Source organism: Chaetura pelagica, unplaced genomic scaffold, assembly GCF_000747805.2.
Source record: "Chaetura pelagica isolate M959 unplaced genomic scaffold, ChaPel_1.0 scaffold211, whole genome shotgun sequence".
In the NCBI taxonomy this organism is placed as follows: domain Eukaryota; kingdom Metazoa; phylum Chordata; class Aves; order Apodiformes; family Apodidae; genus Chaetura; species Chaetura pelagica.
The window spans coordinates 97,959-123,969 of NW_009952157.1; the positions used below are offsets into that span (position 1 = coordinate 97,959).

At 40.7% G+C, this 26,011-nt stretch overlaps 2 protein-coding genes across 2 annotated transcripts in view; one reads left to right on the forward strand and one right to left on the reverse strand.

Annotated features, from left to right (window-relative positions):
* Positions 1 to 683: 683 nt before the first annotated feature.
* FGF23 (fibroblast growth factor 23) lies at positions 684 to 4,771 on the forward strand. Its single transcript, XM_010007177.1, has 3 exons — positions 684 to 903; positions 3,007 to 3,110; positions 4,334 to 4,771. The coding sequence occupies exons 1-3, from the start codon at positions 684 to 686 to the stop codon at positions 4,769 to 4,771; spliced, it is 762 nt and encodes a 253-aa protein (XP_010005479.1).
* Positions 4,772 to 15,139: 10,368 nt separating this feature from the next.
* Positions 15,140 to 26,011, reverse strand: part of LOC104397231 (chromosome unknown open reading frame, human C12orf5) — a 12,313-nt gene continuing 1,441 nt past the window's right edge. Inside the window, exons 2-6 of the mRNA XM_010007179.1 lie at positions 25,147 to 25,184; positions 21,832 to 21,953; positions 18,577 to 18,654; positions 16,002 to 16,112; positions 15,140 to 15,598 (exon numbers count right to left, since the gene is read on the reverse strand). Of these exons, the coding sequence (XP_010005481.1) occupies positions 15,140 to 15,598; positions 16,002 to 16,112; positions 18,577 to 18,654; positions 21,832 to 21,953; positions 25,147 to 25,184 (808 nt within the window). The remainder of the gene's footprint in view (positions 15,599 to 16,001; positions 16,113 to 18,576; positions 18,655 to 21,831; positions 21,954 to 25,146; positions 25,185 to 26,011) is intronic.

Genomic DNA, 26,011 nt, shown 5'->3' on the forward strand with positions numbered 1-26,011 from the left:
AATAAAAGGGACAGTTGGTTGGAAGAGGGTTGTGCCCATATTAAGTTTTCTTTGCTTAAATGGAATGACACAAATACCAGCCCAAGAGGCTCACTGCTAAACTTGCACCAGAATGAAGAGGGAATCAGGCCCAGGACAAGCTAATATCAGCTTTTGGTACGTTTGCAAAGTATTTTAGCAGTATTTGATGTCTCCACTAAATCAGAATGTAGTTTGGAAGTTGAGAGGGGAGGTGGGAATCTGAATGAAAGTATCTGAGAACAAAAGGTGATGCAGGTCATTCCCCTCGGTTAAAGCCAAGTGTAGTGGATTGCTCTTCCTGGACCTAACAGTAGGGGCGTGGGAAGCTCTCAGATGTCACAGGGCTGTAGATAACATTTGAACATATGATTAGCTTTTGTGAGCTGTCTTTAGAAACCTTCTATTTTTTTCCCCCCCGCACCTTAGCCAGAGATCCTTCCCTTGAGGTTTTGGGACACTTATAATGTCCCTTTGACAAAAATCAAGGATGTGGAGAAGTTTTTCCTGTGTGATGTCACTTTGCTGCCCTTTATAAGCCTCTGCAGAAGAGAAGGGAGCCTATCTGAGGATTCACAGCCCAGACACAGGCTACCAAGGGGAAGAGAGAAGCAGGAAGGGGGATCGAGTTGCAGGTACCGACCAACCTCTAGGAACAGGGAGCCATGGTGCAGACTGGTCCCCACTGCTGCCTGGGCTACACGCTGCTGCTCTGCAGCCTGAAGGCTGTGCTCCCCTTTCCCAACTCCTCTCCACTGCTGAGTCCCAGCTGGGGGAACGGAGACCGCCTGATGCACCTCTACACCGACACAGAGAGGAACAGCTTCCATCTCCAGATCAACGCTGATGGCTACATTGATGGTGCTCCTCACCAAACCATTTACAGTAAGTAGCTTACTATGGACCCACAGTCCTCATAGGAGCTGGGTTGCTACAAACCCATAGAAAAATCCCTTCTTGTTAGGCAAGCAGACAGAGGAGTATAGATATGGGATGGAAAATGTACGTATGTCTTATCCTCCTTTTATTTAACTAATAAAAAACACTCCAGAGAAATCTAGTGGATGAGGAATTTCATTCCTCACCTGAGAGAAGTAAAGTCCTATCATTCCTCTGATACTGTGAATGTAAAAATTACCTGAATTATCCTTCATTTAATTATTATACCTCCAGGTTCTTATGGAACTTCCTATTAGAGTCTAGTGACAACACCCCCCATAGCTACTTCTCATTGCAGTGACAGTATTGCCAAACGAACTGCACCGAGGGGACTCACCACAGTCTCTGATAACATCTTTAAAATCTTTATTTTGGGATAGAGAGCTGATAACTACTAAAACTAGATCAGGTCCTTCCAAGTAAGTCAATACATCTCTGCATGGGAAATTGGTTTGTGAGACATGCTTTGGATTTGTGGCTTTAATGTAGGGGCATGGCAGAAACTCAACTTGGTGTAGAACATCAGTAACTGAGTATGCAACAGTGAATTAAACAGTGGGGAACTATGAAATGCCAGACTGTCCTAAAAGAAGTGCTAAGTGTCTGGTGTAACCATTCACTACTGTAATTAAAAGGCTCTCAGATTGTGTCATCATAGCTAATTTTCATGGAAAACTAAGGTATTCTTCTTCCTTTGCTGAACACCTGGTCCAAAGACTATGTTTAGTAGAAAAGTCAGGAATTTTTAAGACTTAGGGTTCTTTCACAGCATTTCAAAAGCACTTCTCTTTTGACAGCTCTCAAATCACAGGTAGTCAGGCATCACAGATTTATTGTTATTATTGCTACATAGCATCTTCTTAATCTACTAAATTAAAAATATGTATACATATATATATTATGTTTTTGCATAAGTATATAAGGAGCAAAGGACATTTTAAAAAGTTATTATTTAATTAAGAAGAAAAATTCTCAAGTTCTGCTTTTTTTAATTTTTGAAGGGGGAATTACTGATGAAACCCTTCTAGGGATGCTTGCACTCTCTTGTTGTTAGTCTTCCTGTACATTCAAAGGTTTTATAAAACTAATTTTAGGCATATTGGTCAAGAACCAGTGTGATGTCTTAGAGAACAAAATGCCATGTTTTGCCCATATCTGCCATGAAGCAAATTCACCAATACTTGGAATAGTGCAGCAGGTAGGGTGGAAATCAGACAGTGTCATGAAAAGGAGGGTAACACAGTCTCTGCCAGGTGACCATGGTACCACTGAGATGCCAGATAAAGGAGAACTGTGAAGTTCTGCACCAGGGCTCCAATAACCCCCTACAGCAGCACAGGCTGTGAGGAGGCTGGATGTGTCAACCAGCCATCCTGGTTAAAACCTGAAGGTTACAGCAGGCATTGAGTCAAACATAAGTCAGCAGGACGTTCACTTGGAGAGGAAAGCAAACCACCTACTGTGGTCAGCAGATCAGGGAAAGTTATTCTTCCCACTTTACCAGGTCCCAGTGAAACTGTTCTTGGAGTTCCAAGTTCGAGATGGACGTGGAGAAACTGGAGCTGGTCTGGTAGAGGGTTTTCAGGATGGCCAGAGGCCTTGAACACAATTTACCAGGAAAAGCTGAGGGACCTGGGCTTGTTTAGTATAGCAAAAAGGAGGTTAATAATAATCTAATAACACAGGACAGTCACAAAGATGGGTGAGACCAAATCCCCTTGGTAGTGGCTGATGACAGTACTAAGGATAATGGCGTCGGACTGTGGTTTGTGACTTCAGAGGGCATGTTAGGGGGAAAAAAAAGTCTTGGGTGCAGCACAGAAACAGGGCCCCCAGTGAGATGATGGCATCTCAGTCTTGAGAGCATTCCAAGGCTCAGATAGACAAGCCAGGGATAAATGGATCTGGAGTGGGCAACAGCCCCAGTTCATGTGGGAGGTTGGTTCTGAACCCAAAGGACACTTCCAGACAGAGCAACTGTGGATCTGTTAGGTGAGTGTGCAGTGTCAAACTGGGTCCTGGATTTGCCATCTTGGTTTTTCTAAACAGGTGCCCTAATGATCAAGTCGGAGGGCGCTGGCTCAGTGATCATCATCGGTGTGAAGAGCGGCCGCTACCTGTGCATGGACATGCAAGGAGCTGTTTTTGGTTCAGTAAGTAAGCTTTGCTAAGACTCAAGACTGAAAGGCAAGTGCAGTCTGCTACTGTGGTTATTTCCTCAGCTAGAGCAAATCAGTAGGAGGATGCAGATTTAAGCAAGCTACTATTTAGGGTTAAACTTTCCTTTCTTCTTTGATTGCACTGAGTTGTGCAGCTGATAAAGAGTGTGAGTTTCTGCTTGGGTAAATAAGGGCAGAATGAGATCTGCTGTTGGACTGATCTGAATTCCTGCTTTAGCCTAGAGCCACATGTTGGGAGTAGCTCAAACAGTGCAGCCCTCTGAAAGAATCACAGAATAATTTCTGTTGGAAAAGACATTTAAGAGCCCAACGGGTAATCTAGCACACTGCCAAGTCCACCACTAAGCCATGTCCCTAAGCACCACATCTGCATGTCTTAAATACTTCTGGGGATGATGAATCCACCACTTCCCTGGGTAGCCTGTTCCAAAGCTTGACAACTCCTGCGAAGAATTTTTTTCCTAATACCCAATCTAAATACCCCCTGGCACAACTTGAGGACATTTCTTCCCATCTTATCACTTGTCACTTGGAAGAAGAGGCCAACACCCACCTCACTACAACCTCCTTTCAGGTAGTTGTTAGAGAGCAATAAGGTCTCCTTTCTCCATGCTAAACAACTGCAATTCATTCAGCTGATCTTCGTAAGACTTGTTTTCCAGACCCTTCCCCAGCTTCGTTGCCCTTCTCTGGACTTGATCCAGCTCCTCAATGTCCTTCTTGCAATGATGGACCCAAAACTGAACATGGTACTTGAGGTGCAGCCGCGCCAGTACTGAGTACAGCGGGACAATCACTTCCCTGCTCCTGCTGGCCACGCTATTTCTGATACAAGCCAGGATGCTATTTGCCTTCTTGGCCACATGGGCACACTGCTGGCTCATGTTAAGCCGGCTGTCAACCAACACCCCCAGGTCCTTGTCGGCTGCGCAGCATTCTAGCCCCTCTACCCCAAGCCTGTGGTGTTGCATGGGGTCATTGTGACCCAGGTAACAATATCATCATTATAATATCTTTGCTGAAAACATGGGCGTGCATCTCAGATCTACATTTGACTAAGCTTGAGATATCCGAGTTACAGAGCTAATAGATTAGAAAAGACCTGCTGCAGGAGCTCTTCCCTCTTTCCTTCCTTAATTGGTACTTGGCATTCACCAAATCCCTCTGCTCACAGATGTCATATCGTTTTCCCTCAGCATTACTTCAGTCAAGAGGACTGCGTGTTCAACCACAGGACACTGGAAAATGGCTACGATGTGTACCAATCTCCCAAAACCAACTTCCTAATTAGCTTAGGCAGAGTGAAACAAGCCTTCTTCCCTGGTATGAATCCACCACCGTACTCCCAGTTTTTGTCCAGAAGAAATGAGATCCCTTTGTTTCGGTTTAACACGCTGGAGCCCCACAGAAATACTAGAAGTGCTGACATTGATCCAACAGATCCTCACCAGATTCTGGTCCCACAGAGGAAGATGTCCACGTTCAGATCTCAGCTGCAGCAGCAAGCAGATTTTGCCCACATGCCCAGGGAGCCCGTGAGAATCAACCAGAACGACGTGGTCAACCCAGATGACCCCCATGCCATGATGGATGCCAGGAGGTACGCCAGCCCTCGCTTCTACATCACCAGCTAACTGGGGCCCCACCACTTGCAAGCTGAAGACATGGGTGAATACAACGGACCAAAGGAACTGTCTAGCACACTCAATCTGATTTCTCTCAGAATGGCTACTGGAAATGTGAAAGATATTGGAAAAATTCTTGATTTCAATTTTTTTTTCCTGAAGAGGTAACAGTTGACTGAAAAAAACCTAGTTGGGCATCTTCCAGTTGGGGCAGTTTTACTGCAAAGAAGATACATTTTTGAAAAGAATAATACAAACCAAGCATTTTAGGGTCTGAGCCACCATTAGTATGAATCAGCGAAAAATAGAAATCACTTGAATGAAAAAAAGAAATTGATGTTATGGTACTGAAAGATCTGGAGCATCCGAGATTCCAACAGAGGCAGGGGATCTTCTTACTAGCACCACCCCTGGCAAGCACAGTAGACAAACTGACTGATGGTGTGTTGTATTATTATATAAAACTTACTATATATGTTTTTACATGTTAAAATTAGCACTCTTTTCATACCCACACAAGTGAAAAAACGATCAGTCTCCTATCCCAGAAGCCACACACACAAGAGAACTGAAGTAACTGACAGGAGAAGAGGACAGGATCAAATGGTATTGTGTAGAAAATGCAACTTCTGACACTTATTGAATCCCAGCTGAATTTTTGGGGAAAAAAAAGAGGACAGCCTCACTGTTCCTCTCAAGTCATGCTCCACCACACTTCTCTATTCACTAAATTCTAGCATCACAATATGGAAATATAATATAGAGACATTCATTAATTTGGCATATTTCCAATGCAGAGAGAATAACCAGGATTACTAATAATTAACAGTGTGTTAAACAAGATGGTTTGCTTCGCACACTGCTGAAATTACAGGGGAAAAAATTGCAAAAAATTATGCCCTATAGGTGTCAAATTATTAGTAACTCCTGAAGACTCTAATCTAATGAGTGAAAATCAGGTTTGTATTAAGAAAAGGAGGATCTAAGTTTAGCATCCATGTTTCTATTTAGTTCTGAGCAGATATCAGATGCTTTATACTAGTCAGAGTGAAATTACTTTAGTATTGCTCATGAGATCTATATTGTTGATAAGACCTTTTCCCTAGATTGGTGTATGTTATGGGCAAGTTTACTTATCAGAAACTAACCTCCATATATACATCTGCAGTCTAGAAATCTTTAGTTAAGATTATATATCTGCAGAGCAGAACTTTTAATTGCAATTTAGGTGTCAAATGGTTAGCTGGTAGAATTCAGTATAGCTTGATTGGTTTTAATGGAGCTAAATTAATTTCCACAAGGACTCTGAAAATTGTGAACACATTTAGCTGCTTTTCTCCCTTCCTTCTTTTGTTTTCATTTGATCTTCCTGTAATCTTAAATCTCTGCGGTTATGAAACAATTATTTCTGATGTACTGTGCAGAAATCAATAGCTAGGTACTGATGAGCTGCAGAAGAATCCAGGGTGGCAGATATTTGAGAAGAGCTTTTTATTTTGATGTAAGTTTTCTGCATGTCAAGATGCAGATCCTTCTGTTTTGTTTGTTTATTAGATCTGACAGCAGTCTGAAAATGTTACATTTGTCCAAAGTCTGCTCAGAGCAATAATGCAAAAGCCATTAGTTTAGATTCTGGTCCTCTCTTTTTGCTGCTTCTTGAAGTAACTCACCGAAGCCACTGAAGTTACAGCAGTGTAACTAAATCAAAAGAAGCCCCCATGTGCTCCTTAATTAGTTCAAAATTGTTCTGGATTTGTAACAGGGTCTGTCCTACTGACAGCATTTAATACTTTTTTTTTCATATATATATATATACACACACACACACACAATATCTGTTTATTTATAACATCCAAGAAGTTACATAGCATAGTCATAGGGCCTGATTCTGCTATTGGAAGTTTTTCTACATGGAGTGATTCCCAATTCATGTAAGTTTTTAGGAGCACAGGACAAGCCAAATGATTATTAATAGAAGAAGAGTTCTGCCTCATTTCTCATCATCTAAACACATAATGGCTTGATCAGTTTCAAAAGGAAACAAGTGATTCTATCTGAGTTAGGAGAACTGTGAGGCAGGCAGCTACCTGTGTGTTTTCTTGCTTATTAAAAACACAGCAAGACTTTTTACCTTCCTGTCTATACAGTGGAGAGGTGTGATTTTATTTATGTGGTCTAGTTCAATAGTTTTACTTGATTCCCATACCATACTTCTTGGCTTTTGCTCATTGAGAACTCTGGACTGCAATTACATGAGTAAAGTTTTCATTTTGCATAAAATAGAACAAAGTAAGAAGGGTTGTTCACTCCACCAATAGCCAGGGGATTTAGTCCCTAAGCTAAGAGTGAATGCACAATGGATTTTGCATCAAAAATGTGTAACTATAGAGAACTGTGTTGACATATCAGAGGAATTAATTCTTCAAAGGAGATGCTGGCCATCACCAGCTAGTAAGAAAGCATTACTTATTTATAGTGTAATATTTATTTATTTATTTGAGTGGGTCTGAAGTCCTGCAGAATATTTATAAATATTTATAACAATGTATTACAGAGACTGCTTCCTTTTATAAATGTACCAATAAACTTTTCCTTCTCTCTAAATGGTGGATTTTGCATTTTCTGTTGGGCCTCCCATTCCCAAGGGACTTGAGTGAACAAATGGTACAGGTGTCTGTGAATATCTCTGTGACCCACAATTGCTTGTGATTTTCAGACTCATAGGCTGCAGCTTTGTATGCATTTCATGCACCACAACAAAACAAAAACAAACAAACAAACAAAAAAAGGCATTAGAAGGTCTAGACTGACCATAAAGGAATTGTCACCTTTCTTGGGAAACTCCTCCTGCAACCCAAATGCAACGGAAAACCACTGGTCTATCAGTTCGGTCGTGCTAGGAAATATTTGTGATCCTGGCTCTAAGACATTAGGGTAAAAGATACTTGGTAAATTATCACTACTGCTCACCTACTGCTGCTCATACCAAATACTCCACTCCCAGAGCTATGCTAAGGCTCTGTTTTGCAGCAGGCAGGTTACAGATTGGACAAGTTGTAGACCCCATCCTCATAGTTCTTTCCTGCAATGGTCCCCAAACCCACCAAGACCCAGTAGAGCTGCAAAAATGGCAAGTTCCCATGGGTCTGACAGGTTATCTCACTTCACTACAGATACCCCATAGAGTTCTGTGGTAGTTATTAGCATTATTTACATCTGGTATGGTGCCAATACCAAGAGAAGTGTCATGTTACCACCAGGTACCAAAGTGCTGTTGCACTTTGTTGGCAAGAGATGCCAAGGTATCATTAAAAAATCAGGTGGTATCAGTTTCCTACACACCTGAAATGTCAGTGCTGCCTTGGGACTCTTCAAACTCATCCACAGGGAAAGAAGAAAGAAACATGCTGCAGAGAAACCATGGCCCCAGAAATCATCTCTACAAACTCTCTTTCCAAGATCAGGACAAACACAAAACTGCATTCACTTGTTGTCATTCCTTGTCCAGCAAGCTTGCTCTTTTGTTAACTGAAACCAGAAACAGATCATAGAATCACAGAATCTTAGAATGGTTAAGGTTGGAAGAGACCTTAAAGATCATCAGGTTCCTATCTCCCTGCAGGGACACCTCCCACTAGACCAGGTTGCAAAAAAGCCTCATCCAACCTGGCCTTAAACACCTCCAGGGAGGAGGCATCTACAACTCCCCTGCGAAGCCTGTCCCAGTGCCTTACTACCCTCACGGTGAAGAATTTCTTCCTAATACCTAACCTACCCTCTTTCAGTTTAAAACCATTACCATGACCCCTTGTTCTATCACTACATTCTCTGGTGAAAACCCTGTACTGCTCATCTGGTTAACAGAACTACACTAGAACAGGCTCACATACCTGGTAACAGAACCATAGAATGGTTTGGGTTGGAAGGGACCTTAAGAGATTGTGTAGTTGCACTCCCCCTGCATGGACAGGACACCTCACATTAGACCAGGTTGCTCAAAGTCCCATCCAACTTGCCCTTGAACACTTGCAGGGAGGGAGCATCCAAACCCCCCTGGGCAACCTGTGCCAGTGTCTCACCACACTCACTGTGAAGCATTTCCTCCTAATGTCTAATCTAAATCTCCCCTCTTCCAGTTTTAAACCATTACCCCTTGTCCTCTCACTACAAGCCCTTGCAAAAAGTCCCTCCTGAGATTTCCTGTAGCCCCTTCAGGCACTGGAAGGCCACTATAAGGTCTCCCCAGAGCCTTCGCTTCTCCAGGCTGAACAGCCCCAACGCTCTCAGCCTGTCTTTGTAGCAGGGTGCTCCAGTCCTCTGATCATCTTCATGGCTCTTCTCAGATGTTAAATGCTGAGAGGAACAATTCAGAGACTGTTATTTTATGGATCAGAAGATATTACTAGAAATTCTTCTGAGAAATTACTCCATGGAGTAACCCAAATGAAACACCAAGAATCTGCAAGGTACCTTAGCACAGCACTGAAGACAACAGCATGGATTATGATAGTAAAGGACAATCAATGATATCCAGATTGCCTGTTCCAGTTGTCTTTCTGAAAGCAGGTATCTCCTAAAAAAGGCACTTGATCCCCATCTTTAGGCCAAAGTAATTCTGGGAAATATAACTGAAAATTGAAGTGACCCTTTTTCTGTAAAAAAGAAGCCTGTAAATAGTGTCATTGAAGAGTAGCACTTGAGCAGCAGTGTGGAGACTCCTGAATACATCTCAAATTGTTTAACTGGGCCTTGTATACTTATTTACTACATGTAGAAAGCTTTATCATCTAATTATCTAAGCCCACATTTGTTCAGAGGCCCAGGAGAAAGCTGGACTGCATGTAAACCTCTCCCCTGCTGCTCACCCTCCACATCACTCACTGGGAGGTGCCCTGCAGGAAAAGCCAGGACTCTTTGTACCCCCATTGTGATTCTTAAGTATTGCTGACCTTATTAAAGTAATTTTGTAATTCTTGCCCTTCTTAAATAAAAACTTCTTTACCTCAACATTTCATTGATGTGAATTCACTTTTCAATAGCTATCTCTTCCAAAATATACTCATGATTTATCACAGCCAAGTCTGGTGCATCACCCCTCTTCTGTTTAGCAATGGGTTGATCAACCAACTGGGTGCCAGAGGGAAAGAATATCACATCCAATGATGCCCCAAAAGGGGTTCTGCCACACCTCAAGCACATTTCTTTAGTGACCAGTAATTTCCTATTAATGGTTTCTGTTATTATCCTGGTTTCCTCCTGTGCCCATATTCTCAGGGTCTCTGCTTTTGTTCTCTGACTGTGCTCTCAGAAGCCCCACTACCAGCTTCTGGTGTTCAGGTAGGAAATTCATAGACTCACACGAGGCTCCTTCCTGCATGCCAGGAAATACCAGAGGTGTTTGCAAGTGACACCAGAGCAATCTCAGCACAGGTAAATCCTGAACAGCACTGGATTGACCCTGCACAAACAGACCACCCACACAGAGGGTTTTCCATGTCTGTGGATGTCAGGAAAACAGCTCACACACTGTGCAGTTATTTGTGCTCGTGCAACTGCCCTTTGCCTGGTATTACTATATATCCAAAAACCTCAGGCTCATGGCCAAAGCTCTCACAAGAGTGACATATCTGGGGAAAACCTAACATATTTTAGGTCCAGGCATGTGGGCTGTGGATCTCAGGCAGTCTCATGAAATACCAAAAGCTTGGATAGGGAATGAATCTCATCTAAATTCTGTGCTTAAAAAAAAAGGAGGGGCAGAACCTCTCCTCCTATTGCAAAGACAGGGCTAGGTCTGGAAAACACAAACCCAACAGAGAACTGTGGGAATAGAGCAAATATCTTTAAAAGGGGCTGACACTTTAGAGAGAGGAAAATGTGATGCTACCAGAACACTCTGCCAAAGTACACGCCTGGTGACTGCTAGACACCTACAAGATCTGCCAGGAGATGCTGTTGGTGGAGCCAACATTGAGGCACAAGTGTGATACCATGCTGGGAACTTTGAACCCCTCTTCTTCTGCCCTGTCACCTTTTCCAAATCAAGCTCAGCCTGTTAAACATGTATGACTTTATCAAAGGAGGTCTTGACTCCCTCACCTTTTGTAGCATCACTTTGGAGCAGAACACCACCGGGCTCTTCAGCTCAAGAAAACCTTAGCTTAGAAAGGAGAGGACCAAGTTTCTCCTTGATGTTCTCCACAGATAACCATTTTTCTATTGTTCAGCTGAAAAAGCCTGCCAAGACAGTTTTAGTTATACCTTCACCAGTTTAAAATATAATTTTGAAATAGACACTGGTTCTCTCAGATTTGATTACAAGTCATTATGTGGGTAAGCTGGGAAGTTTCTAACATTTATTTTGGCATTATTTTCCCACAAAAGTATTCAAAAGGAATGTATCTTTTTCTTATCACTTGAAATTCTCGCCACCCTGGTAATGTGTTTAACAGCTTGCTCTGCTTTCATAGCCTCTCTTTTACCTTGGCAACTACTAGTGAAAATCCACTCTGTAGTTAAGGCCTTGTCTCCTGCTGCTAATTAGAAACCAGCATTTCACAAGGACAAAAACATTAATTACCCATTACTGAGTAATCCCTCAAATATTTATGTTCTGCTACTATTCCTAACAGAACCATCTATAACGGCAGCTCTTTTCTCCCATGATCCAAATAAACTGTATGGAATTACTGTACAAATGTACAAGAGTCACTTTCTTGAAAAAGCAAGAAGAAATATCTAATCTCAGCATTAATTCAAAGACACACAAAAAAAGACCAGTACTATACAAAGACTTAAAGAAAAAAGGTTTACAATTAAGTTCAGAAGCTTCCAAAATTACCAATGTACATTTTAATGCACAGAGAAGCTTACATCTGATACAACAGAGGTGAAAGAAAAAGTGTAACTACACTAGGGCAGGTGATAAGGTGACCTAGGCCAGTGTTCTGTCTCCTACAACGTTAAGGGCAAATACAGGGGGAAAAAATACAAAAAGGCAACTGCAGAACATGCTTGGCTGCTTTTACTCCTCCTGCTACTGGCAGATATGTTTGCACCACTTTATTATGTTTTACACAGTCTTAACTAGGAGATTCAGGCTCCTAATTTTTTAACTGAAAAATGTTACTTTATTGGAGCTGTTTAGAAACCTCACCCCATGATATTTTTCACGGTGGGACATGACAATAACTTCTGCTTCCCCTATGTAAGAGTTGACACAAGATGAAAGAATTTGTTAACAATAACTTGAGAATAACAATCATAAAGACAGGTTTCTTAGGGTGGGTCTAAATTTTAACCACCTATAAATACATTAAAGAAGGTAATGCATATTACAGAGGTAGAGTAAAAAAAATCCCTACAGGAAGAGTGGCAAGAAGTGGCAAAGCATTCAACAAATAAGTATGTTCCTTTAAGATATTTACCTCATCAGCAATTAAAAAATGCTAATTAAGCTGCTTAAGTACAGGCAAGGGAGAAAAATAAGTTTTTAAAACTAAGGGAAGCACTAGAGGTAGTGTGAAATAACTGCCAAGTTACTGACTTAGGGGGAAAGTGCATTAGGTCTCCACTCGTTTTCTAGCTGATGAAGGATAAACATTTTCAACTTGGTTACTCTGGTTCCAAGAAGTATTAATGGAATGACTGATCAAACTCAGGGCATGGCCATTACAGAGAAGTTCAAGCTATTTAAAGCACCAACAGGAGCATTTCCCTGCTATGTAACCAGCCTTCCTGAATTAAACAGGCACTACCAGGGACAGGCAAATCAAGATTGAACTCCCTTCCCATTCCTCTGCCATTAACTCTGCTAGCAGTCATCATTCAAACTTTTCTATCTTATTTGGCCATGCCCATCAGTTTAGTATTCAGGAGCCCTCTGGGAGGATGCATTTCACAAGCTCAAGGAATCTGTGCAAAAGCCTACGTTCCCATTTTTCCTCCCTGTGGATGCAACTTGTATCCTTTATTTTATTAAGAATTTGTGAAAAAGAGCTATGGACACTTTTAAACAAAAGTCTTGAGCAGTTACTCAAGCTACCACTGTCATATCTACTTGTGATTTGAAACAGGCCTCTTTTAATTTCACAAACACAAACTTACTGTTTGGGTGGTAATCATGCACAATGTCAGTTACAGTCAGCTTCCAAGGGTATTTCTATTTGGGTGTGTTTCTCAAAAAAAAAAAAAAAAAAGAAAAAATCAATTGTGACTTTGAATTTTAAATTTTACTTCTGAATAACACTGTAACACTTTAAGATACGTTTGTTTTGAACTAAAGTTGGTTATATATAAAACTCAAAATAAAGCCATCTTGACCAAAGCTTATTTTTATGTTAGTGAGAAATCTGAAGTTTCCTAGGACTCTGTATTATAAAGATTTTACATTTGCTGAACTTGTGCCCTAGTAACAAAACTTTGCTCAGATCCACCTGTACATTTATGAACTACCTCATCTAGAGGAGGAGCCATAATGAAATGGCTTTCCTGCATATCTGTAAGAAACAACAGGAAACCAGCTGATCAGTAAGTAACAAGCTTAGCCTAATGATCCACAAGTTCAGTATAAAACTCCAGTTTAAATTCACCAACACAACTTAAAGGCATTCAGTCCTTCACTGTTAGAGGTTGAAAGACCTGTCCTTGCTGACACCAGCTGCTAGTATCTGTTTCTTACATGTCAGGTAAGATGCTTTCCCTCTCCATGAACAAGTTTTCAGACAGAGCAGCAGATGGTTTCATGGTTATTTGCTAGATGAACAAGACCTGCTGCATTTAAAAAGCCTCAGGTCCACTTCCAGGCTCTGGAGAACACTACCTTAGAAGCCTACCTCTGGTTACTACAGGGCTCAACACTTCCTACTTCATCCTCTACATTTTAGAAGTATTAGTATTGGATGAACAGCACAGAGAATGGAAGCAAGCCCCAATTCTGTGTTCAAGTAGGAATCAAGAGAACTTTCCCACTTAATTCAGTCCTGGGAATGGAAGAAGCAAAGTACAGTCACTAGTCAGATTAAATAATTCTGTTGCTGTTTTTCAGGAGGGCTCCAGCTAAGTATAGGTACCTGCCTGTTCAAGGAAACAACAGAAACCTCAATTTCCTCCTAAAACCCAACTCTCTGCTGCAAGGCAAAGATTCCAAGTAGTTTAAAGTACACAGGATAGCCTATTTTCAACATTACAAAAAATCCAAACTTCAGTTGAACAGTTAATTTCGTACAGTTGCAAACAAGTTAAGTCTGTCCTTAACATCAGCGGCTCTTCCAGGTAACAGTCAGGACAGCACTGATCCATCAGCCCTACAAAGGGCTATTTTTCATACTAAAAGACCAGGCTGGGGTTATAGAGTAGTATTGACAAATGTTTTGAACTCAAAAGAAATGCAGACAAAAGGAAGTTTTATTCAGGAGCCTTTAATTTTAGGTGTTTTGTTTTTGTTTTTTTTTAACAGGCTTAAAATACACAAATGAAGTAAAAGTATGTGGATATTATAAATAATATAAATCAGATAAGCTTACTCAGTAACACTACAAACACCCCAGTGGGGAAAGAATGCAGTACTAACAGCAACTGCAAGCAATCATCAAGCAATCAAACTTGCCTAATTCTAGGCAAAAACAACTCATCCATCAAGTGTACAACTGTAATTGACAGTAGGATCCTAATAGGGCATAACTCTCCCTATTGATAAGCTTCCTTTTCAGAAGAGAGTGTCAAATATATGCACATGAGGTTCCTCATCCTGCTTACAGTTCAAAATAAATACTTCTACAGTGCTCTTCAAAATGCTCCTGCGAGGTAGGGTGTATCATCATCCCCAAAAGAGATTTGTCTAGAGTCTCACAGCTATTTAGCATCAGAGCCAGGAACACGCCCCCTGACACGGCACCAAACCTCTTCCACTAGGCAATGCTCCCTTTCAGGTTATACTATTGCATTCAAAAAAGTTATTTTAAGATACCATCTATGTTTTATATTACAATATATCATTTTGTAATAAAACAAGAATATGATATAGCTCATCTCTGAGATACCATGCCTCTCCCCACCCCAACTCTTTTGCCTGGAGATAAACAAAATAATTAGAGCTAATGAAGTTTTTAAAAATATGCACTGTAGAAGCAGATATGCAAGTGACTGGAAGTATTATGCTTCTGTTCATAAAGAACATTTGTGTTATTTCTCTAGTGCCAACTTATATCAGGCACTAGGACCATGCAAATCATGTTACTTTTAAATGGTAAGCAGTTGCATATCTTCAGCTCTGCAGTTTAGTGTCAATAAATCCAGTCAATCTTGGTAATTGCTACAGATACATACCCCAAGCTTAGGAGAAGTGCAATCTAAAACCATGTCCCCCTACGAGGACCATCAAAACACTTTAGGAGCTACAGATTCAGCTCCCACATCCACTAAGTGAGAGTCTTGATTAAGACAAACACATGTGATTTCAGGCTTTAACAAATTTCCATTTTCAAGTTTTACAATGAAGTGACTAACTCCTGTATTGGGACTGACAGAGGACAACTGAGACTTTGTTAAATTTGCTGGCAAAGTACAGTTGAGTTCTGAAACAAAATAACCAATCCAGTTTCTCATGTAGGCTCCATGACTCACTACTAATATGTTGGCATCTAGTATTTTAGAAGCTCCACTGTTATCAGAGCTAAGTTCTGCTTCACTGCAGTGGTTTGTCCAAGGGTAAACTAACTGTTCTTCAGATGTTCCTGAGCTTCTGCTTGCCACACCACATGTGTCTTGCTCTTTCTGTTCCAATTCAACAGCCATCTGACACAGAAATTCAAAAAAATCCTTTGCACGTTCTCTTACCTAAAGAGAAAGGTGAGAAAATCACACTATGAAGAATACAAGAGCTTTCAAAAATAACCTGAGGTACAACTATGTCAGTTTATCACAGACAAGTCTCAGAAATCAATGGTGAGTTACTGAATGCTGTAAAAACTGCTCTGCCTCCCAAAGCCAAGGCTGAGAACAACTGCCATCACTCTTCTGCAAATGAGAACTTCATGAGGAGTCAAGCTCAAAATCAGTACTTTAGTTCTTAAGTGATTCCTTAGTTGGCAATAGGGTCAAGTAGTGTTTTTAGCTTAGAACAACCTTTGGTTGGGCTAAGCTCCCAGTAAGATGCTCCTAAGTATGCAACAGCTGCATCTGCACTGAGAAAATGGCCTAGAAAGAAGGACACAAATAAATAAATAAATAAATACCATACTTCATCCAGTGTTTCTCCTCCAGAGGGCGTGTATGAAGGACATTGCTCTCCAGCAGCCTTTGCCATAGCCTTGAGGTCACTCAAAGGCTTTCCTTCTGCAACACCGTATTTCTGTAAGAGGCATGTACAGTAGGTTTAGTAAGACACATCAAGTTGGCAGTACTGCTTCCAATGCTAACATCTCTTAACAGCTTTGTCTTCTTGGATTCTCAAGTGTAATGTGCAGGCTTAGCTACCTTGTACATTTTATCCCAATATTGGGGGAGGAGCTATCTTTATATACACTACGTAAGTTAAAAGTATATATAAAACATATACATTTATATGCTGGGTAGAAATATTCATTATGAGCAGCATCTCACTAAAAGTATTAATACTCATGACACTTCAGCCTGATCTCCGCCTTGAGAATTTTTCCTGCATTCTTGACTCATTCTTAGCATACAAAATTCAAGTGTCTTCGTAACTACATTACAAACATTAACGTTACATTGCAAACATCTGGGTATGTGGCTGTTGACACAAGTATAAACTCAATTTACTTTTCACTTGCAGAAAGACTACAGGGAAGTATTTTTCACAAGTTAGGAACAAATAACCTCCCTAGAGACCTCTGAAGCTTCCACAACAGAGGAGTCCACTTTAAAAATCAGAATTTTTGAAAAAGGAAAAAAAAAAACACCAACTATGACAAAAAAAACACAAGTACTTATTCAAAACAAAGAATAAGGCCTTCTTTCATTTTTTTCAGGACACACTACTGCTGTGAACTGTGTTTTCAGAAAACAAGCAAAAATAATCTTAAAAATATATGCTTATGGACTCAAGAGAACATGCAATTAACATGTGTTTTCCGGAGACATCCACATGCAAGGCCCGTATGAGAAACAGTCATAAGAACCCACGTATATCAGCTAGCTATCCTGGATCACTAAAAGTCACATTATAAAATGTACTAACTATAATCTGTAATGTACTGTACAAGCATTACCATTTTTGACCTTGAACATCTTTCCAGGGCACATGTCTTAACAATGGTAAAGCAGACTAATACTTCTCCCACCGAACATTAATACTACCCTATCAGTAACAGGTGCTGTATGCATTCAAATTAAAAGCTTTGGTCTTTTCTTGGAATGTCTGAAGACAGTAAAAACACTGCATTTATGGTGAGCATTTAGAGAAAGTAAGAGCTGACACTTCACTGTCAAGCACTCAGTTACACACATTCCGGAAGTCCAGATGTTGAGAACTGGGACAGAGACATATGCTCATTACTGAGGCTTTTTTGACTTCTATGTCACTACCTACTTGCTGTGGATACACAATTAGCTGTCATAATAACTAATTTATGACAGTCTTCAGAATTTAATAGTACTGAAACACTTTGACTTCAGTCTCTCCATCTCTTTACCTAAAGCAAAACATTGGCAATTTAAGAACGTTAAGAAAGATGTGAAGTGCTCTTAAACTGCTGAAAATTAAATCTTAATGATTTTTCCAGACTTCTGTCATGGAAGCAAGGTATGAGAGAATAAAACTTTCTTAATAGGGTCAACCACATAAGTTATTTTAAAGGACTTTGCTTCTTTTAATGCAATTTAAATTAATTCCAGTTATCCAGAGTGAATCTGTGGCCTGCAGACACTACACTGACATTTCTATACATGCATACAAACATCATGAAAGGGGAAAAAAACGTTAACACAGACTCAAGATTATTCTTTCTAAAATTCCGTACCATGACCCATAATATATTCAAAAACAGCAGGTGGTAAAGCAACTAAAGAAGACTATGAAGCATTTAACTTGCTGGTTTCAGGGGAAGAACTGGAATTTCTGACAGAAAAAGAAGATCCAAATAGGAAATACTACAGTCGTGTTCTGCTCCTTAAACATTTATTTGCCTGATGGAAATACGACATTCCACTTTTGGTTTTGTAGCATTTCCTTATTTAAATTTCAGCAGATGCTCTCAATGTAGCATTTGAAGAGTGAGTCATATTAGCAGAAACAGCCAGCATCTGATTTTATTCTGATCAAGACATACTTAACAACAGACAGGAAGTACAACTGTGCCTGTTATCTGGCAGAGAGGCTAACTAGGAAAGCAGACTGCTCCATAGGTGGTAAAAAGTTTTTCAGTAGTCTTTGAGCAAATGCAAAAGTATAAACAACTAAAAAGTCAACATCAAATTGTGCCATCAGGCTTGATAAAGCAGGGAGAGGGAGTATCTTTAACACTTCACATATGGGGTTAGCAAACAGAGCGAAGCTTTTACTTACATTTAAGATAAGCAAGGTAAGATATACTGGTAGAGGGCCTGTAAATTATTAGAGCACCACAGTCAAAAGCTTTAATCACTAAATTTTGGCTTTGATTCATAACTCTACAGTCAGGCAAATGTTTCATAGTACCTGATGAGAGGAGTTCAGTTTTCAGTGATTAAAAATATCAAACAGTGCTATCCACTATTAAATTTGCAATTTAATAAGCCAAGATATCCATCAGCAGTAAGTTTCATTTTCAAATTGTTCAGTGTTCAATACTAAAACAAACTCTTTTGGTACTTACTCTCTCTCGAAGTCTTGCATCATACTTGATTTCCAAATCTTTACAAAACTTATTTTTTTCTAGAATTGTGGCAGCAGTCTAAAAAAGTGAACAGACAGTCACATCAATGAGTTGCTTTCTCATGGGATATATCCAAACCATCTTACAACATCAGAGCCAAAGTGAATCACATTAGTAGAAACAAAACAACTCAAACAAAAAAAAGATTATGTTTTTTTAGCTGGTAGTGTCTGACCATAAAAGGCAGAAAATCTGCAATCTTCTGGAAGTTCTTTTACAAGTCAAAGTTCAGTACATTTGAAGACACTTAGCACCCATAAAAGGTGGACAAGACACACAGCAACAGCAGGATTTACTGGGACAAAAGGACATCTCTCATGTACACTACTACTCGTAAAGCAATCACACTGACACACTCTTAACATGTAGTCTGTGAGTCAGACTCACAAGCAGCATGTTCCTAAAAACTGATGAGTTAATTCAACTGCAAAAAACATTAATGCATAAAAACTAAGAAGCCACTTAACCAGAAAGCAATTTAATACACCTCAGAAATTAAACACTGCCTAATTCAGGCTCTAGCATGTTGGATATTAAACAGCTGACTGACCATCAGAGCCAACAAAGGGAACCAGAAGAATGCTAAAGTGCTCCTGCTCCTACATGCACCAAAACGTAAAGCTGTACTGCATTCACACAGAGCTCTGACCAGTAGTATCAGTTGGAAATCTTGTCCAAATGTCCATGACCAATCAAACCATCAAGTAATTCAAATAACTCATTTTGAAAAGCCTCCACGATGTTGGGAAATAATAACCAGCCTTGTTGTACTAACAAAATTTTATGACATATTTAATGTATTGCTTAGGAAAAGCTTTATGTTGCAACTCTAAGTATCTATCATACGATAATGTAAAAATTCAGATAGTGTTGAATCAATTTCCTTGTATATATAAATAGTACAGTTAATTCAATCATTATATCCTGAAATTTCTCCAGGAATGATGCCTTGTTTGGTACATAGAATAGAAAACATTCACCTACTGAGCACTAATACATACCCTGAACTGCAAATAAAGATGAAGTTTAATTTACTGTGCTGAAACCAGAATCTGTTCTGAAGAAGCGATTAACCTCCTCACACCTTTCCTACACCATCCATTACTAGAATACTAGCATGCTCCAGAAACATGACCACTTTACATGTGGAAAAAACTCACAGATTTTCACTCAGTCTCCTCAGGACTCAGCCTGTCCCAGTACCAAACCTATACCTTGACTACCACTAAGGTTTTGTCCCAACAGCATGAGCATCTCACAGTGGGCCCCATATTCCCCCCCAGTCTTTGGTGTCAGGCTCTGTTAAGCTTAAAAATCTTAAGGAGTTATGCTCTGTTCACACAACATCCCAGTATGCCCAACTAGTCTTACTTCACACTGCAAGTCTGCCTGCTTTCTTCTACAGTGACAGTTTCTAGAGCTAGTTTTTGACCCTCCCCTCCTAGGCTTATTCTCTCAAAGAGGCTTCCCTGCAAAGTCTTCTCTCTGCATTTCCTGTACCTGTACACTTTGCATCTTTTTGCTCTCAGTATTGCTACCCAGCTAGTACAACTCTTTTTGCACACATCCCTGTTTTCCCCTGTCCTGTGCAGATCTGAATGTCCAGCTGTGAACCACAGGCAGCAGTGAGAGGATCTTGGCTCCATCAACCAGTACACACCCTGACTACAGCTGATGCAAAAGACATTGCAAGGAAAACTAACCTTCATCACTAGCAGTTTGTTCAAAAACCTTTGTTGTTTTTTGGTTTTTTTAAGTTCTCTTTTGCAAAGGAACTTGCACATTCCTCTTATACATGAGCTACAAAATGACAGAACAGTAAAGGACACTTCTTCATAGGCTTGCAGCTGCCAAAAAAAGGAGTTCCAAACAAATGGGAACTGCATCTTTACACTTTTGGGAAAGCTTCCTCAAGTCTAGATAGCCTGTCAAACAAATGGCAAAACATATTTCCTTTACGCAAAGGACAAATTCAGGTCTTTCCTCTATGTTATGAGAGTGCAAATGCTTCTCATGGAAAAGGCTGTCTCTAATATGAGGAAAAAAAATTACCTACCTCACTTAAGCAGCTGAGCATTCAAAACCAATTGCCTTAAGGCAGGCACATGACAGAGTGTTATGAACATTATAAAGCACCATTACTGTTTTTAAATATACTCACCGACATTCACACACTTGAAGGAAGTGACTTGTCAGGCAGTTACTATGCATTTTAAAAATATCTGATTATTGCACTCCTCCCTCTCTAGCTTGCTTTCTGTCTAAGCTGAGCTGCTACAATAGTTCCATGGAACTGTGCTGCAAAACTGATGAGCAATGCTGATGATGTATGTTTTAAGAAAAAAAAAAAAAAAGAGATTTATGCTGGATTTTGCTGATATACAGCAAGGTTTCGCAGACTTCTTTGGCAGGACAACAGAGGCAAAAAACATCAACTAGCAGGGCTCTCAAGAATCATTCAGTAGTTTCATTCCCATGTCCCCTGAAATCACACTATCAGTAAGTAACAGCAGAGAGCAAAAAGGACAGGGCTTCTACAGGACACATGACCCTCCTAGAATAGCTAATCTATGCCTCTACCTTTAAAAGTTCTGCTTCCCCAATTTTTTGAGCATTCTGTAGTCTTGCACACAAAAGTACATGTAATCTCATTCAGTAATTAATGCTTTTTTCCTCTTTAATTAACCTGTCAAAATAGTATATCAAAGTCAAAGGTGTGCAATTATGTTCCTGCAAAATCTGACCTCTTTGCACATTTAATGATCCTCCTGACTTCACAGCAAAACTTCATATTGCCTGTATTGGTCTGCATACAAGACAGCACAATATCACAGCAAATTTGTTTTATTTCTTCAAAGAAAAACTCACTGCAGTCTGTGTTACCTCTACACCCTGATTACCCTTTTAGCACATGCACATCTAAAATAACACCCAATCCATGGGAACAACACTGCCCAACATCCTGCAAAGCAAACTCCCCAAAGCCCTTCATTGCTTCCTAACTGAGCTGTTTTCATTGAAATTTCCCTATTCATAGTGGCCTTTTGAATTCTACACAACTCACACTGCAGTTTCAAGTCCACCAAAATAGTTTTTGGCTCTCTCGGCACTGTATTATTTTTGCACCATCAATAGCAAATTAACACCAAATCCCGATGCTAATATTTACATTCACTTGCATCAAAAAGCACTTGCCTGCTTTGCTCGAAGTAGGTCACTTGAAAAGACATGAGTAAACTTCACATTACTGAGAAACAAACCAGCAGCATCTGCTTGTCTGAAACCAGTTGCAGAGAGCGGCTCATCCACTCCTTGACCTACAAAATAAAAACCCATCATGATATGCAAATTTTCAATCATCTAGCCAACAAACAGGCATGGCATCAAGGAAGAATCTACATATTTATAATAAATGCTTCTCCTTCAGTAAAGCCATCCCTTAGTAAAAGTCACTGCTCCTCTGGTTTTCCCTAACCTCAGTCTCACAAATTGTACGAAAAAAAGGGAGTACAGGTTAGGAAGACAGAATATTCATTATTGATGATACTTATACTAATGTGTACGTATGACAAACTGAAACATAAAAAAGAGGCCGACATTTTCTGAATGTGAGCAGTCAATTCAAAATCACTTCTCCTTTTTAGAGTGCTCACTGGTAGGCTTCCTGCAAGAGAAGACTCAACTGAAACTCTACAAAGAGATTTGTTGGCTGTAAATCAGAAAAAAAAGACAAAATAATCGACATACTGTTGTTGATAGTGAAATACATATATTGAAAAAACATGCACAACAGGAGAGTGAAGTCCTAACAACTATGAAATGCCTGCTCCTTCTCATTCCCTAACATTTGAAATGCCTTTAAAAAATGAGGAAACAACAAGGGATTCTGTGTAATGCAGAAAGGAGCACACACTCTTTGCCAAAGACAGTTTCATAAGAATTCTACAGCTGATACCATCTGGTGATGTCTCTTCCTCTGCCCTACTCCACCTTGAACACTGACACAATGCTCACGGAGCTGCACTGTGAGCACGTTGATGGAACAAACCTAGCTGAAAAGCAACCCTTCCGAAAACTGTTTTCAGCCAGTGGAGTCTGTGAAACTAACTGGTCACAGACCTCTAGGATAGCACTGAGAGAACCAACAATTTGGTAACCCAGCTTGGATAAAACAGGTGTGCCCCTGTCACATCTCAGAGGCTGTAGGAGAACCAAGAACTGTGACAGGGAAACAAACCTTAAACAAATTGCTGTGTCCGCTATTCTATCATCTATTTTACCTTTGTGGGAAGTCAAAGCCAAGAGCGTGAAATTCTCATCAGATCCAGAACAACAAAACCAATTCTCATCAAGAGTCATCTACATGCTTCCAACAGCAAAAGACCCCAAGTTCTGGACTTCTGGTGTCCTGCCTAAGCACCTCATCTATAATTCAGCCATGTGAGACCTCAGACTCCATCATGCTCATACTGGTCTTACTACTCAAGGCAATGTTCACTTGCTGCACTGGAGAGGAACATGCTACATGTCATTTGACACAGAGGGCTGGGAATTTAAAAAACATGATTGGTACTTTTAAGAACATAAAGCAGAGGAATTTTCTTTATTACTTCATTATGAACAGAGAGCCATGTTGCAAGAACTTTAAATTGCAATGTCAAAACAGAGGTAGGAAAATCTGAAAGCATGATTCTTCCTCATAGCACATAGCATTGTATAAAGTGTATGACTTCAGCATACAACCTCACTAGGTTCCTAACAGTGGTTGTCATGATTTAGGCCTAACATGACAACAAAGAAACAGCCCCATGGCCGCTCACTCAACTCTCCACACACACAGACACAGTCTGGGATGAAGAGGACACAGCCCAACTAGAAGCTCCTGGGCTGAGACAAAGGACAAGGAGGGATCTTCACCAATTAAGGTCCCAGACAAAACAGACTCAACTTGAGGAAAAAAAAATGATTTAATTTCACCCTAATCACACCCACCAGGACACAAGACACACCCAGAGCAGGGCTTGCAGATGTCCCCCCCCCCCTCCCTTCTTCCCAGGCCCCCATCCCTTGGTTCCCGGTTTCTCTCCCTCCTTCCCCCCCGCGGCACAGGGGGACAGGGGATGGGGTTTAGAGTCACTTCACAGGCTGGGGGGTCCTGCTGCTCCTGCCTCCTCAGCAAGAAGGATCCCTGACAGTCCTGCCCTGCTTCCCCACGGGGTCCCTCCCATGGCACAGAGGCCTCCACCAACCTCTCCTTCCTGCGTCCTTCCCACCAGGTCCGGAGCTGCTCCAGCCTGGGCTTCCCACAGAGTCACGGGGGCTTCGGGAACAGCCACCTCCCCTGGCCCGGGGGCTTCCACAGCTGAGCAATCAGAGCCCACTGGCAGCAAATCCTCTGGCCACAACATCCAAGTCCAGGGGCCAAGTTCCCCCCTCCTGGCACCTTCAGGGAATGTTCCACCACGTTCCTCCATGAGTGCAGGGGCACAGCTTCCATCTCGCCCTGGGCTGCAGGGAAACTGCTGCTTGGGCACCTTCTGCCCCTTCCTCCTCACCAACCACCAGCACAGCTCTCCTCCCCCAGCACAGCTTTTCTTCCTTAAGTGCTTGCTTTGCTCAGGACTTATATCAGCTCTTTGGTATGTTAATCGCAGAGGCGCATCTATTGTCACTCTAAAGGCTGGTTCTGGAGCAGGGGCAGCTTCTCAGCTTCTTACCGGAACCACCCCTGGGGCTCTTCCCCCACTACCAAAAATCCCGCCAAACCAAACCAGCACAGTGGTGACCCTCCATTTTCCTACAGCAGACATCCAAGCAGCTCAGCATTTTCAGTGCTGGTCATACAGGTCAGCAGACACTAAGAAGTCTGATTTTAAATGTTTTTTTCTAAAGACTTCCTTCCCTAAGCTGGGATTGAACAATTCAAGCACTTAAAGCATCTTTACTTTTCATTATTCCTTGCTCTACTGTAGCTTTTTTTTTGCAAGCCACACATTACCTTCCTAAGGCAACAGCTTCCTTCACCTGACCTTTATTCACCCTTCTTACCAGCACTATGATAGGAACACACACCTGGCTGGTTGTTACCAGAGCTGCAGCTCTCACTTCTCACCAGGAGCCCTTTTTGTCACCCAGAAGCACTTTCCCCAGGCTTCATGCTACTGAGATTTAATATAGTGCTATGGGACACTCTCACATCCTTAATAACAGGTGCTGCTATCACTATTTGATTACGGGTAACTTTTTTCCCTATTTAGAAAATTAAACTATTGCAATACTCCTGTTGATACCAGACATGCATCACTACTTGTTGATACTCTGTGGAGACTGACTTAGGATCTTCATCGTCCTCTTAAGCTATCAAGCTAATGTCTTGGCTTACAAATAAAGTCTCTTAAGGTTTAAATATTATTCTGTATTAATACTCAGGAGTTGGTCACAGAATTTCACATTTTGCAGGGCAGCACAGCTTTCCATCTCTAACAAGGTAACAGAATAACTGACACTAACCTTGCAGTATCTTGTCCTTGTTGTATCTTGTTTCTCCACTGAAAGAGATTATGAACAAAAAGAAGAAAGTCACAAGTCACAATAATTTTACTGTTAGATAGCAGCAGAAGACAGCAGAGTCTGAATATGAAAACAAGATATAATAGAGTACAACTACTTTTCAAAAAGATGTATTTGAAAACTTTACAATAGAACAAAAACTTTTCAAGTAGTCAACCCCGATCTTGCTGACAATACTTACTAAGACAAACCTACCTGGAATAAAATGAAGTAACTTCTTACATTTATCATAAATGCATTATAATTCATCTATTACAGTTACACCTCCATGTTAAAGAGAAGTAAGTTGCAGGAAGACTCTGGAGCCCTCTTATAAAAAGTGTGTGCTGGCCAACTGGACCTCTGTGCTTTAGAGGGAAACAAATTTAAGAATTTATCAAACATGGCAGCAGAGCAGCCTGCATACCTTGAAGTAACACAGCATTAAGAAGCCAGAGCTGTACAAAACCTAACAGAACGAACATCACCATCTTTAGGAATTGGAATATTCTATCTTGAAAACTAGAACTAAAGGCATTTCAAGAAAAGAGCGGCTAAAACCACATGCAGTTTTATTCAGGAGGGAAAATCTAACAACTAAACTTGACACGAATAAAATTAAGCATGCTGACTCTTTTGAGACTCCTCGCATGAGTTAAATGTCACATGCTTAAGTTTTAGTTGTACTCAGGCCAAGTGTACTGCTTGGGTTTTATACAGAGAACTATCAACACTGCTGTGCAGAAGTCTTCAAGATGAGCCCCAAGTAGGTAACTGATGACAGAATGCTTAAGAACTCTTAAGACAAAACACTATTTTAATATGG

Bases quoted from the DNA above. Each gene is read 5' to 3' on its own strand.
- FGF23 (XM_010007177.1), top strand. From the start codon at position 684: ATGGTGCAGACTGGTCCCCACTGCTGCCTGGGCTACACGCTGCTGCTC. The intron at 904-3,006 runs GTAAGTAGCTTA...TTTTCTAAACAG, and splicing joins TCCTCACCAAACCATTTACA to GTGCCCTAATGATCAAGTCG. The intron at 3,111-4,333 runs GTAAGTAAGCTT...GTTTTCCCTCAG, and splicing joins AAGGAGCTGTTTTTGGTTCA to CATTACTTCAGTCAAGAGGA.